This window comes from Mustela nivalis (genome assembly GCF_964662115.1).
Source record: "Mustela nivalis genome assembly, chromosome: 12".
In the NCBI taxonomy this organism is placed as follows: Eukaryota; Metazoa; Chordata; class Mammalia; order Carnivora; family Mustelidae; genus Mustela; species Mustela nivalis.
Genome location: NC_139031.1, coordinates 5,898,183 through 5,911,405, shown reverse-complemented (window position 1 = coordinate 5,911,405; position 13,223 = coordinate 5,898,183). Strand labels below are relative to the sequence as shown.

Genomic DNA, 13,223 nt, shown 5'->3' with positions numbered 1-13,223 from the left:
GTGGTTGTATTTCAATAAAACTTTATTTACAGAAATAAGCGACAGACCGGATTTGACCCTCAGGGTGAAATTTACCAACCCCTTTCCAATACTCTGAACATGCTTCTGGGGCATCTCTGTGGCCTTTTCTTACACAAGCTTATTTACAAACCTCTGTCTACGGACTAGGCAGAGAGGGAGCCCTGGGGAGAGAGGCGCAGGCCCCGCATCCTGAAGGCCCCCACACAGGGCCACGCCTCACTCATTCTAGCGGCTCTGCACCTGCTCAGCACGGCCCCATGAGGCAGCACCGTGCGGTGGGTGAAGGTGGGGGCTCGGGGGCAGTCTGCCTGGATTTGAAGACCAGTTCTTCCCCCGTGGTCTGCCAAGGAGGGATAAGCCCTACCTCACGGAGATTTCATGAAGCCACACGGAGATGCTAGCCTGTCGACGGTGTTGGAATCAGAAGGAAAAAAAAAGCCAGAATAACAATCATTTGTTAATTCTAAAGACCATAACCTGCTTTCTTACCTTTCAGAAATGCTTATATCTGTATATGTATAGGATATATTAACAGAGGTATAAAGGAAGTGAAAAACGTTTTTTAAATTCTTTATATCATTTAAAAAGAAAGTGAAGAATAATGCGGGGGTGTGTGAGAATGTGTCTGTTTGTGCGTGTGTGCATGTGTGCAGTTGTAGAGAGCGAATAAACTCTACCGTAGGAAGGGAGGGAGGGAGAGAGAGAGGAGAGAGCAAACAGTCTTGTTTCATGCCTCACATAGTTCTATAACCCCCGCCCAGAAAGTTATAGTCAAAATTACAGATGCTTAAAGACAATCTCAGCAGGCAAAAAGAGTCTCAGTGTATGAGAGTTACTTTCACTTTACTTTGAACACAAGGAAATCGTAAGAAGGAAGTTTGCCCCCTTGGGATGTAGAGTGGAACATAATTACATTTAGTCTTACTGGGACCTTGTTTCCAGTCACAAACTGGCCCACGTTTAAAGCCAAACATATCAGCACAGAGAAAGGCATTTTCATGGCACACCATGAGCAGAAGCAAGGGAGACCACCTCTTTTCTGGCCCAAATAATTTTTTCTGTTGTTTCTGTTTAATCAGTATCGGAGAAAAGGTGACAACACCTGTTTCTTGAATTGAGGCCATTGGCGTGGGAAGAGGAGGAGGTTGGAACAGTGGCCAAAGGACAGGCAGGTGCGAGGGGCAGGGCACTGAGGAGTCATGGGGAGGGCACTTTGTCCTCTCCAGAGGCCCTGGGCTACGCTGGCCATAACCTAAAGACCAGCTCACAGGATGATGGTAGCCACAGTCTTCTCCTTGGCAGGGGAGGAAGGCACTGAGTTTTCCCCCAATAGCTTTTTCTCTGACCCTTCCTCATTCTGAAAACAAAAACAAAAACAAAAACAGGGGAAATCAATCATTGCTGGATAAAAGATGGGGCCTAGTTAGCTTCCTAGAACTGGAAATCAGGTGAAAGAAAGAAGGAGGGGAAGGAAAAGGTATAGAGGAGGGGGAGCTACCCAGAGGTCGGGGACAGGAAGCTCAAAGGAGGTCCTGAAGGGGCGGAGGGCAGCAGCTAACCCAAACACGGTGAAAGCACACGCTCCCCAAATGGCAAAGGACACAACTGAGTGCTGGAAAGAAGCCGAGTGATGCTCCTGGCCCTGATGTCCCTCCCTGTCCCCAGAGCTTCACCAAACAAATCCATTCTTTCCCCGGCCCCTCCCCGACAGCTCACCAGGGGCCAGGAGCTCTGGCCACACAAGCTTCGAAGCCCCATGCTCAGGGAAGCCAAGGATATGATCAGCTGCAGGACACAGACAGCCAGGAGCAGAGCACGGATGCCTAGGAACAAATCCTGGAGATGCAGGAAGCAAAACGACACAGTCAGGAGTCTGCTCCTCTGATTCTGCTCTTGCTACCACCTTACCAACCCAGCCAGGTACCAGACTCTGTCCAACTGACCACTTCCCACCAAAGCAGATGGCGTTGTCCAACCATGGGGCAGCCATAGCGTCTACCCCATTGACTTGTCTGCCATGTGACCTGACCACACCCTGTGAAGAGCTGGGTCTACTTCTCCACCCTTAGAATCTGGAACAGCCTGTAACTGTTTTGCACAACAAAAAGGTACACTGGGGGTGACACTAAGCCAGTCATAGCGGTAGCCTCTCATTGGCCTGGTGGCTTCCATTTCCCACCTACTGAAATATTCGCAGTGAGAGACTTCCTGTTAGAACCTAGTTGCGATGCCCTGAGAAGCCCAAGCCAGATGGAGAAGCCATTGTAGGCTCTCTGGTGGACAGCCTCAGCTGAGCTCCCAGCCATGTGAGCGCCATCTTGGACATCCCGCCATCTTGAAGATCCGACCTGATCAAGTTCTCAGATGGCCTCACCCCTCCACCCCCGCCACTGACGTCTGACTGCAACTGCATGAGAAAACCCAAGGGAAGACTGCTTTGAGCCCAGCCAGCCCACAGACTGGGAGAAGTAATGATACATGATGGTCCTCAGCCACAGCATGTTGGGTGTTGTGTTATGCAGCAGTACGTAACTAGGACAGCCGCAGACCGGAAAAGATAGAAGGATGTTCTGTGACATCCTCACTAACTGCTCTTTGCACATCATCTCTCTCCTTTGAGTCAGAAATTTTTATGCCATGAGGGTCTGAGAAATATCTCCAGCTGAAGTTAAAACCTCCTGAACCACAGACTAGGATGAGGCCCACACTCTAAGAATCTACATCTCTGCCTGCCAGTGCCCCAGCTCCTTGGGAACAGACTGTGTGTGGGTCCCTGGAAGACTGGACCCCGTTCTCACCATCAGCATTTGCATGTAGGCTCTGCAACTGTCTTCATCCCACCATGATGTGCGAGTCCTTTGCCACCTCTCTTTGTACCCAGCAGTCGTGTTGGGAAGATCTGGGGAGTCACAGGCGGAGTCGATGTAAATGAAACCATCACTTGGCATGGTCAGGCTGTTCACACAGAGGACAAGGACAGCCATGGCTGTGGTGACACTGGCCAGCGTCAGCAGACCTGATGCACAGCCCTAGAAAGGCAAAGTGCAGGGTACAGAACCTCCTTAGTGAGAGCTGCGAGGTCCTGGCCCCAAACCTGTCTCTTCTTCCTCACTTCCTGCCCCAAGAAACCCTCCCCAGCCCTCCAGATAAGATCCTGAGACATTACGAACCAAAGGGAAGAAGACAGAAAAATAGAGCAGAAAAGCAGAATAGCAGGGGGCAGAGGACACCCAAGACTCACGGAGAGTTTGCCCCGGTGCTTCTCGTGGACGAGGGTTCCAGCTCCTGCTACAATAGCCTGAAGAGAGAAAATGCCGGAAAAGGCCTCTAGTTGACTCTCCTGAAGCGACCACCCCACCCCTTCCCAGGACAGCCGATTCGAAGCAGGATCCAAGGGACTGGCAAAGACACGGAGCACATGGACAGGACGCCGTCCCAGCTGCCCCGCCGGCCCAGCCTGGCCTGCAGAAGGGAACAGCAGGGATTTGCTCGCCCCTTAAGGCTGCTTCCTCATGGCAAAGGGCATTCGGATCCAGGTCTTTGGTTTCTTCCCCAAATCCCTGCCCCAGAACCACTTGCCTGACACCAGGCTTACAGCCCCTTCCTCACTCACCACAGACCCTGCCCAGAAGGCACAGCCAGAAGCACGCAGCTTAGTCCAGGGCCCGAAAGAGAGCAGCACCCCCAGAGCGCAGCTCACGGCCCCCAGCAGGGTCTGGATCACCTGCAAGACAGAGTGAGAAGCCAACTGGATGGCCTCGACCTGGCCTTCCTTTCGTTCCATCTTTCACCTCTATCTGGCTACACCTACTCTTCGTCCACACAAGTCTGGCTCAGATGCCAACTGCCGCAGGTCAAACCCTAGGAATGTTACCTGCTCTACCTTTCATTCTAGGCATGTGTATGGTGGTGTGATCCCTTCTGACGGATGCTGAGCTCTTTTAGGCTAGAGCCTAAGGACTCTCTGTAGTTTTCCCCGAAGTGCCTATAATATTGTCGCGCATCTGCGGGCCCTCAGTCCACCAGGGTTCCATGAAACTCCGCGAACAGCCACCCATCCCCCACCTCCGACCGGGACCACCCCCACTGTACCAACGAAGAGGCCCATTGTTCTTTTCCATCTACATGGGTGGGGCAACCTACCAAAACTTTCTTTTCCCAAAAAAGATGAGATACAAAGAGTAAGTTCTCATGAGGACTCAACACACTTTTTTTTTCATCCCGTTGAAGGGGAGTCACCGTCCTCTGTAGCGCCCACCCCTCTTACCCCCAGTGTCAGCTGCCCGTAGCTCATCCTGGCCTTGGAAGGGGCCGCGTCCCGAGGGTGAGAAAAGACGTCCTTCAGGGAAGCCCCAGCTTTTAACAGTTGAGCCAAAGCTGATTCCTGGTGGATGTGGATGTTGATGTGGCTGCGCTGGGACAGCGTAGAGGCCACATCGACCCCATTCACGGTCACCACACTTTGGGGCATCCTGCCTGCTGGGAAGAAGATGTACAAAAGCGAGGTCTGGGAAGCAGCGAAGATAAAAAGGAATATGTTGCATGAGTAAAGGGAGAGAACAGTCCCTTGTCAAGATCCAAAGGGTCTTCCCAGAGCAGGTGGCAGTGTCACAGCGGCCTTAATCTGGGATGCAAGCCCAAGTCACCTCCAGAGTTCTTTACCACATATATTCCTGGACCTCTCCCCAGAACGGTCTGACACAGTCTGTCTAAGTCTCAGGTTGGGCAAGGAAAGGAATCTGAATTAGTTCAGGGACTTAGTATATATATTTATACATAATACTTCCATATGGCTAAAAAATTCAAAAGATACAAAGGGACAGACCTTTAAAACGCTCCCTCGTCTCTTTCCTTCCCAGTCACCTAGTTTCCTTCTAGTTGGAAACTAAAGTTACCATTTTTTACATATCCTACAATGACATTATTTTGTATAGGAAAGCATATAAAATATAATCTCCTCCCCCTTTTCCCACAAAGAGCAGGAGACTAAACACACCGTCTACACAATGATTTGTTCACCGAACTATGTTTTGAAGATAATTGTACATCAGTCCATAGAATGCTTTCTCACTCATGTGTCTGGCTGCGCAGCGTTCCATTATCAGAATGCATCAGGATCGTTCCCAGCAGGCTCTTATTTTTTTTAAGATTTTATTTATTTATTTGAGAGAGAGAAGAGAGAGAGAGAGCATAAACAGGGGGAGTGACAGAGGGGGAGAGAGAAGCAGGCTCCCCTCAGAGCAGGAAGCTCAATGTGAGGCTTCATGGGATCTTGACCCTAGCCGAAGGCAGAGGCTTAACCGAGCCACCCAGGTGCCCCTTTTTAATCTTTTTCAAATGTCTATCAGGAAAATTACATCTTATTATTTTAAGATAAATAAATAAGATAAATTTAAATTTAAATTTATTTATCTTAAGACTTAAGATAAATAAAACGGATTTTAGTCAGTTTTATGCAGCAAAATGCCCCCTTTTCAGGGGGCATCTCAGTGAGGTTTAACAAATTCATACATTCGTACAACACCAACCGCCGTCACGGTAGAGAACATTTCTATATGCAAAAAATTTCATAATGTTCTGTGCCCAATAAACCCCTCGACCTCTGGCCCAAGGCAACCACTGATCTGCTTTCTGTGACTACCCCAGTATCGTTTCAATCCATAGTTGTCTTACGATGAGTGATACTGGACTGGTCATCTTTTCATATGTTTAAGACACTGTTTTTTCCTTCTTTTGTGAGCTCTCTGTTCGTAGCCAAGTCCTTCTTGTTTTACTGCTATGTTTTGTATAGGATCTTGGGTATTTGAAAAATTATCATCTGTGACAGGATTTCCAGATATTTCTTTACAACTTGTGATCTATTTTCTGGTTAGCCAGTTTCCATCTTTATTCTGATTTCTGGGTTTTATATCATACTTAAAAAGGACTTTCCCACATCAAGATTATAAAATAATTCTTCCCTGTTTTCTTCTAAGTAGTGTTATGCTTTTGGTTTTCACATTTAAATGTTGATCCATCTGGGGTTTATCTTGTAAGTTGGAAGGTACAGATCCAAGTTGCTGTGGGGTTTCTTTCCCCAGATGGTTAACTTCTGAAGGGTATGTTCTGTTCGAGGAATATATTATCTTTCTCCTACTGATTTAAAATGTTCTCCTGAGCAAAACCAAAATTCTCCTGGGAATTCAGATCTATTCTAGTCTTTATATTCTATTGTTGAGTGTGGTGAGTTAGGCACCATCACCACGATTTTAATGACGAGGATGGAGTTTAATATTTAATTGAACTATTTCATGACCCTCCATGTTATTTTTTCTTTTATTGCCTTTTTTTGCTAGGTTACGTCTCCGTATGCACTTTGGAATCAACTTGCCCAGCCCCAAAAGCAATCCTCCGCAGTGATTCTAATGGGCGCCCTCCTTCAACATCCCTGATGGAAATCATGACATTGTAACAATTCTAACATCAGCAAGATGGCGGCCCTACAGCCTTCCCTTGTATTCTGTGTCCTTCAGAGCAGTGTCATTCTTGTACCCACCTGGGCACAGTAGTACTCTAAAGGCCGAGTATAAAGCACAGGTGTTGGACAATTCTGCGGATGCACAAGTAGGTTCAGATTTCTTCACTGATACACTCAAGGATGTGTGCCCTGCCTGGGTCAGCCGGATCTCCCCCTTGGGCCCCAGGAGCCAGCACCATGGGGCAGCCCTGAATGTGCCTTGGGCTCCAGCTCCCTAAGCCCCTGGGCACCACCACTTCCCCCACCACACTCCAACCCAGGCTCAGCCAAGCCGCCTGCTTGTCTGCTGGACCAGGCCGGTCCCATGAGGATTCTCCCCCCATGCCCTCTGGGCTCCACGGTGTGAGGCTTGTCCCTGCTGCTCTGGCCATTCTCTCTGCCCTGCTCTTCCCAGTGCTTCTGGGGCTGGGGAGAGAGGAGCAGGACCCGTGCCACAGCCGGAGCCCCCCACCTTCCAGCTCCACTCTGGAGGAGCTCTCGCCACCCAGCCGCCTGAGCATCAGCCATTGCACCGGGCAGGCCCGGTGAGGCTTGTGCAGCCAGACACACGCCCCCTACCCAGGTCACACCCTGTTGAGGGCATCCCTCCGCACCCCTAGCAAGTCCCGTGGGAACTGGGAATGAGGAGAGAGCAGCATCCTGGGAGATAGGATGGGGGCTTTGGGGACTGGCTTTGGAGACTCCTCAAGAGAGCAAGGTGCAATGGTGAGAGTCTCCTGGGAAGGGGCCACCTGGCCTGGGGGAGCCCTGCTCACCTGCTGTCCTCTGGGAGCCTCAGCAGAGCAGGACTGGGAGGATCCACCCGCAGCTGAGGACCCGTAGTTGGGAAAGAGAAGAGTAGAGGGAAGGCGTGGAGGGAGGAAGGTCTGACCTTCAGCTTTGCAACTTCCCAGAAAACAGCTGGGGCAACAGGGCCCCTCTCGGGGGATTCCGTCTTGAGTTATAACCAGGCTGGTGAGAAAGGCAGAGTGCATGCATGTGAGTACACACACACACACACACACGCACGCACGCACTCCAACTGACTCTCACAACACAGATGGGGCCCCACCCACAGCAGCCGCAGACCCGTGCTCAGAAAGTACCTGTCCAAGCGGTCATGGGGGAGAAGACAGCTTCCGGGCTCTCCCAGGGCTCCTCAGCTTTGTGGGTTCCCGGGCCCCCCACCTCTCATGCACGCTCTAGGCTGGAGCCCAGGGATGGGCAGGCAGCTGGAAACCCCCCCCACAGGGGCCCCTCTGCCAGGCTGTCTTCTCGAAAGGATGCTGAGGTTCACCACGCCCCGCTCTGACCCTGCGCTTCTGGGGTTGCACCAACCTCCTCCTCCACCCGCTGGGTTTCCAGCTCCAGCCAGCCCAGCCCAGCCCAGCCGGCCAACCCTGCAGGCGCACTCCCCCGCAGGGGCTCCTAAGGAGAGCAGGTGAGGCGGGTGACAGCCAGGCAGGCCTTTTCCAGAACCCCTCCTCACCGGACTCCCCACGCAACCCCTCACAGGACGCCAAAGCCTGGCCCAGAACTTGCTGGGGAGGGAGGGAGGGACCAACCGCCAGTGGCGAATGGACTCCAGGAAGCCGGCAGGAGCAGAGGCCGGTGTGTCCCTGCTTGATGCCCAGTCCGCCTGGCCTTGCCCTCCACCTGCACCCGCAGCGGGTCCCTTCATTGTTGGGGCGGGGGGCGGCAACTTGAATAGGCAGAGCCGTGACTCTTGGCGGACAGGGAAGTATTTAGGGGCTGAGGGGTGTCCCCAGGCCCATCGGCAGAGTAGCTGCAGCAACAGGACCTGGGGCCCTGGGGTTCAGCAGCGGGGCCCTGAGGTTCAGCCCCATAGCCGGATGCCTCAGGGTAGGGATGAGGATGGCGGGCTGGCGGAAGAGGGAGGAGAGGTGAGGACTGCGGGGCGCTGCTTCGGCGGGACCCTGACGCGGTGGGTGGGAGGATGAGACCTGGGGGAGGCTCCAGCGGGCTCGGCCGTCACAACAGCACCAGCAGAGCCGGGCCGTCCTGACCCAACACCCTTGAGAAAGGGCCGGCAACGTTGTTCTGTGACAGGGACCCCCCACCGGCTTCGAAGGCCAATGGGATCTTTGAACACGTCCACCAACTTTCCCTCGCTGTGCCTCTCCCTTCCTCTCTCTCAGGCAGGTGTCCGCACGCATGGTGACAGCAGACACACGCGTGGAGACAGCTGGCACACGCATGGAGACAGCCGACCGTGGTGAGGCGGCCCCTGAGGCCCCAGAGCCCACCCGCATCGACGTGCACATCCACCAGGAGTCAGCTCTGGCCACGCTCCTGATCCGCGCCTGCTCCCAGCTTCGGTCCCCCACCCCGGACGCGGTCTCCCGGACCAGGGGCCGGAGCCGGCTGCTGGTGGCCTCCTGGGTGAGTAGGGACCCAGAAGGGCCCTCAGGCTCCCTGTGTCAGGGAAAGAGGAGCCTGCTTCTGCTGTGCACATCCATGGCCAGCCTCTCTGAGCTGGAAGCTCAGCCAGTTTTCTCTTCTTAGAAATCCGGATCGCCTGTGTTCGGTTTCCCACTCTTTTACTCACTCACTGTCCTTCTCAGTGAAAGCTGACGGAGGGTGGGCTTTGGGCTAGGAGGGTGCAGGAGAGCCGTGGCCATTTAAAGTCCTACGCGGTGGAGCCCTGAGCCACCCTCTCCCTCTGCCTGACCCAGTGTGGGCTGCTCCCCCTCCCCCTGTCCCCTCCCCCCCACTTCGTGGTTCACACCTGAGGTGGCTCCTGGGCCCAGGAGTCTGGGAGCCACATCCTCAGGCTCTCCATCTCCCTCCAGGTGGTACAGATCGTGCTGGGGGTGCTGAGTGGCACGCTGGGAGGCTTCCTCTACTTCTTCCACTTCTGCACCTTGCGTGGCTCTGGAGCTGCCCTCTGGACAGGGGCTGCGGTGAGTCGGGCAGGTGGATGGCGGACAGCCCAAGAAGGGGCAGATTCGCCTTCAGTCGGAGGGGACAGACCATCACCGTCATCACCAGGATACTGTAAAAGGTGTCCCTAGTCGAAAAGCCCCGAAGTTATCGAGGCTGATTCCCTGTTTCTACAGATGAGAAAATAGCCAAGGGAAACGGTGGTCTGACCAAAGTCACCTGGCCAGCAGTCATGGTTTCCCACCAGCCTGGCCGCCTCCCCACCATGTCCAGCAGCAAACATCCACCAAAGACCTGGGACCCAGCTCATTTCCAGACACTTGCCCTGAGTTGGGCAGGCAGAACGTCCTGGAGTGTGTATACTCTACAAGACGAGGGCAACTCCTGGTCATTTCCCACCGTCCTCTGCGGGTCCTCCACGTGCGGGGAATCCAATGGGTGCCACGGAACAACAGGGGCAAACGTTTACAGATGCGTGTGTGCGATCTACAAGAGGGGCTCGGGGGCAGGTCGTGGTAGCGCCGAGAGGCCCTTCGGCACACCCGCACTCACGGCATATTGATGGAGAGAAGAGCCAGAATAATCGTCCTCGTCCCCCCAGTGGCAAAACACCCAGATTAGTTCTAGCGTCGCCAAATGGGATTCAGATCTGTCCATCCCCCAGGATGCCCCAGACGTCCTGTTCTGTCAGCCCGGGTGGCGGGCACTGCCGGACAGGCGCCTGGACCGGAGGCCACCCACAGACCCATCCTGCACAGAGAGCTTCTCCAACAACCTAGGGCTTCTGCGCCCCCATCGGAACCCCCATAAAGCACCATTGCTTTAAAAGGACAGTTTTGGAGAATGGAAGAAGGGAAGGAAGGCTCTTCGATGTCACTAAATCAGAGGGTCCGGACGCCTCGGGAGTTTGACCCAGGCCTACCTACAGACAACAAAGCTTAGCTCAAAACCTTAGGTCCACATGGAGTGTCCCCAGGAAGGATGGGCCGATGGTTGGCTCTGTCTGTGGGGGTTACCGTGGGCAACGGAAGCAGACAGCTGGAGGGCTTGCGTCCCCTGTGCTAGCCCCGGTCCTGCTTCCTTCTCTCCCCAGGCTGTGCTGGCTGGAGCCGTCGCCTTCATTTACGAGAAACGGGGCGGCATCTACTGGGTGAGTTTGGGGAAAGGCAGGGGCGGGCCGCCAGGCCCAGAAGCTGGAGGCCACCCCAGCCCAGCCCCCTGCCCGGAGCGCGCCCGTCTCTCCCCGGCCGGGCTCCTGGAGACGGAGCCTCCCGGGTCTCACTCCGCCTCCTCTCCTCACCAGGCCTTGCTCAAGACCCTGCTCGCCCTGGCAACTTTCGCCATGTCCATTGCCGCCGTCGCCATTGGGGCTCGTTATTTCCACGAGTACAAGTTTCATTTTAGAGACTATATCTGTCAGGTCTCCTCAACGGGTTTGTCCTGGGGCGCTGCGCCCTGGACCACTCCAAGTCCAGAAGAAACCAGAAGACTGCACCTGTGCCTTTCCTACCTGAGCATGCTGAAGGTAGGTGGGGGGTGGGCGGAGGAAGGGGCGCGGCAGGCTCTGGGCGGGGAGGGCCAAGACGCGTGAGCAAGGCCGGGTCCCCTGTTCCACACACCCAGCTGGACTACTGTCACCGCAGCTGCGGCACTGAACAGACCGGAAACAGTCCCCGTGATTGGGGGTGTCCCAGACTCGTGGGACACACAAACCCTGAAATGATCATAAATGAACCAGCGCTGCAGGGGTGCACAGTGCTACGGAGGGATTACTGCACATCCTTCCTGGGTCCTCTCCAGCCTCGGGGCTGCTGGGGCACCGATTCGTAGCCCGAGCGCATCTCTGTTCCGAGGAGGATGCCGAGGCCTGAGAGGAGGGGTTTCTGGCTGCTCTCTGTGTGCTGGACTCGTGCACACCCCCTCCCTCGTGCACGGCTCCTTCCTCAGCCCCCCCAGAGGCTACGGGTGTAAGGATGAAGCAGGGGGGAGGCCTTGTGCTGGAAATGGGGGGGAGCACAGAGCAGACGGCACAGTGGCGGCCTCTGTCCCCAGGCCCTGTTCATAAGCTTTCAGGCCATGCTGTTGGGTGTCTGGGTTCTGCTGTTTCTGGCATCTCTGGTCCCCCTCTGTCTGTACTGCTGGAGAAGGTCCCAAAGTAAGAAGGTGAGTCCCTAAAGTTTGTGTCTATGTGTTGGGCAGCAGGGGTGTCCAGTGGAGCAGAGATGGACAAGATGTGGCTTGGGGAGGGAAAAGGACCCTTATAGTGAGTCCCAAGGGGCATCGTGTCTGTCTTTCTACCCCAGTGGGGGCCTGGCCCAAAGAACCCCTGTCCCTGACCAAGTGGCCTCCCAGGACTAAGACCCCCAGGAAGCCAGGAAAGTCTGTATCCATGCGGGGCCATTGGGGGTCTTGGCATCAGGTACCCTGAGGCTAGTGCTAATCTAGCTCCAGAACGAAGCTGCTCTGGAGGAAAGAATTTGCACCTCCTCTCCCCACACTATCTTGCCCCTCTGCATCCCTTAGGAAACAGACCAGAAAAAACTGCTGGAAGTGAGGGAAACCCAGTTGTGCTTCTCCTGAGTGCCCATGCCTGGTCTCTCCCTGGACTAGGCATCCCTGCCTCTGGCTCCTGGGAGAAGGACCGGTCTGGGGAAGGAGCCTGCACTAGCTCCGCTTGTCCTTCCGCCACCCCACCCCGGCCATGGCCACGGCCACCAATCGTGATACCAGTCTTGCTCATTTCTGGTTCACCTTCACCATCCCACCCTGCTTCACAGCCCCTCATGAGCAGCGATGACAATAAACTGTCTTGTTTCTCACAGCTTCTTGCTTAGTTTATTCCAGGGACTTCTCTTGACTGGGCAAGGCGGTGGGTGGGGGGAGTCAGTGCAAATCTACCAAGGTCCTCCATCTCCCAATCCCCCATCTGGGTTTGGAGTTGCCAACCTTGAAAGTAAACTCTCCTGGAGGCTGGTTCTGGGACTGGAGGTCCAAATGCCCAGGCAGAAGGTGAAAGGGAGCAGGACTCTGAGCCCCTCTCCCTACAATTCAGATGTAAGAGACTGAACGCAGGGCAAACTGAAAATTGGACTTTTGTTGTTGTTGTTGTTTGTAAATAGTGAGGTGTCCTACGTCCTCCCACCACTGAGACCACATAGTAACACTGTTCAAAGGTGGGGAAAGATGGTAAAGTTGCCCCAAACTGAGAAGCACTTTGAGACCAGAAAACAAAGAGGCCACTCCATAGAATTTATATAGAGTTTTATTGGGGTTCAGAGATGGGTGGGGGTGGGGGGGTCCCTGGCAGCTGCAGAGTTACTCTCCTCAATGTCCAGACCTTAGTCCACAGATTTTGCACAGTGATCACACATGAAGGAGGGCACTGTCGTGAGATCAAAGGGTTCACGTGCACATCAGACAGCTTGCGTGTTCCTAATTACAGCAACCCTTTGTTAAAGCTTGTGACACTCCTGTGCATCAGAAAAGGGAAAGACTATGTTATCTCTAACAGATAGGGGATCTTCAAAACAAGCCTCCCCCCATCCCGACCTTGGCCAGTATTTCTAATCTAGCAAACATGAACAGGATGGGGGGGAGGGGCTCAAGGACGAAGCAGTATTGTCAGCACTCCTACAAACATATGCAGTGTTTCTGCTCAGGGAAGGACACTGAAGACCCAGAACCCAGGGTTTTTACTGGAGGCACTTTCTCCAGCTGCACAACCAACGCAGATTCTCAGAAGAAAAGCAAGTGTCCACCTGAAATCACATTGTGTGTAAGTCTAGGCAAGCAGATTTGGAGC

The 13,223-nt window shown here is 54.1% G+C and overlaps 2 protein-coding genes across 5 annotated transcripts; one reads left to right on the top strand and one right to left on the bottom strand.

Annotated features, from left to right (window-relative positions):
* Positions 1 to 845: 845 nt before the first annotated feature.
* TMEM176B (transmembrane protein 176B) lies at positions 846 to 7,709 on the bottom strand. Of its 2 annotated transcripts, none has more exons than XM_082693566.1 (8): positions 7,624 to 7,709; positions 7,294 to 7,489; positions 4,289 to 4,500; positions 3,635 to 3,745; positions 3,263 to 3,319; positions 2,820 to 3,050; positions 1,738 to 1,857; positions 846 to 1,378 (listed from the first exon to the last, which is right to left on the bottom strand). In XM_082693566.1, exons 3-8 carry the CDS (start codon positions 4,490 to 4,492, stop codon positions 1,286 to 1,288), a joined length of 816 nt encoding a protein of 271 aa, XP_082549692.1. In that variant the 5' UTR covers positions 4,493 to 4,500; positions 7,294 to 7,489; positions 7,624 to 7,709; the 3' UTR covers positions 846 to 1,285. The 2 variants fall into 2 exon arrangements, with proteins under 2 accessions (XP_082549692.1, XP_082549693.1); XM_082693567.1 differs by having other exon boundaries at positions 4,289 to 4,497.
* Positions 7,710 to 7,780: 71 nt separating this feature from the next.
* Positions 7,781 to 12,242, top strand: TMEM176A (transmembrane protein 176A). 3 transcript variants are annotated; one of them, XM_082693563.1, is made up of 7 exons: positions 7,781 to 7,958; positions 8,677 to 8,920; positions 9,331 to 9,441; positions 10,515 to 10,571; positions 10,725 to 10,946; positions 11,474 to 11,584; positions 11,945 to 12,242. In XM_082693563.1, exons 1-7 carry the CDS (start codon positions 7,801 to 7,803, stop codon positions 11,999 to 12,001), a joined length of 960 nt encoding a protein of 319 aa, XP_082549689.1. In that variant the 5' UTR covers positions 7,781 to 7,800; the 3' UTR covers positions 12,002 to 12,242. The 3 variants fall into 3 exon arrangements, with proteins under 3 accessions (XP_082549689.1, XP_082549690.1, XP_082549688.1); XM_082693564.1 differs by having other exon boundaries at positions 7,843 to 7,958; positions 8,681 to 8,920; XM_082693562.1 differs by lacking the exon at positions 7,781 to 7,958 and having other exon boundaries at positions 8,681 to 8,920; positions 11,474 to 11,597; positions 11,957 to 12,242.
* Positions 12,243 to 13,223: the final 981 nt, after the last annotated feature.

What these genes read in the sequence shown, in the direction of transcription:
- TMEM176A (XM_082693563.1), top strand. Translation starts at nt 7,801, where the DNA reads ATGCTGAGGTTCACCACGCCCCGCTCTGACCCTGCGCTTCTGGGGTTG. An exon ending in GGCTGCTGGTGGCCTCCTGG is followed by an intron (nt 8,921 to 9,330) that starts GTGAGTAGGGAC and finishes ATCTCCCTCCAG; the next exon opens with GTGGTACAGATCGTGCTGGG. An exon ending in GAAGGTCCCAAAGTAAGAAG is followed by an intron (nt 11,585 to 11,944) that starts GTGAGTCCCTAA and finishes TGCATCCCTTAG; the next exon opens with GAAACAGACCAGAAAAAACT.
- TMEM176B (XM_082693566.1), bottom strand. Translation starts at nt 4,492, where the DNA reads ATGCCCCAAAGTGTGGTGACCGTGAATGGGGTCGATGTGGCCTCTACG. An exon ending in CCTACATGCAAATGCTGATG is followed by an intron (nt 1,858 to 2,819) that starts GTGAGAACGGGG and finishes CTGCATCTCCAG; the next exon opens with GATTTGTTCCTAGGCATCCG. An exon ending in GCCAGAGCTCCTGGCCCCTG is followed by an intron (nt 1,379 to 1,737) that starts GTGAGCTGTCGG and finishes TTTTGTTTTCAG; the next exon opens with AATGAGGAAGGGTCAGAGAA.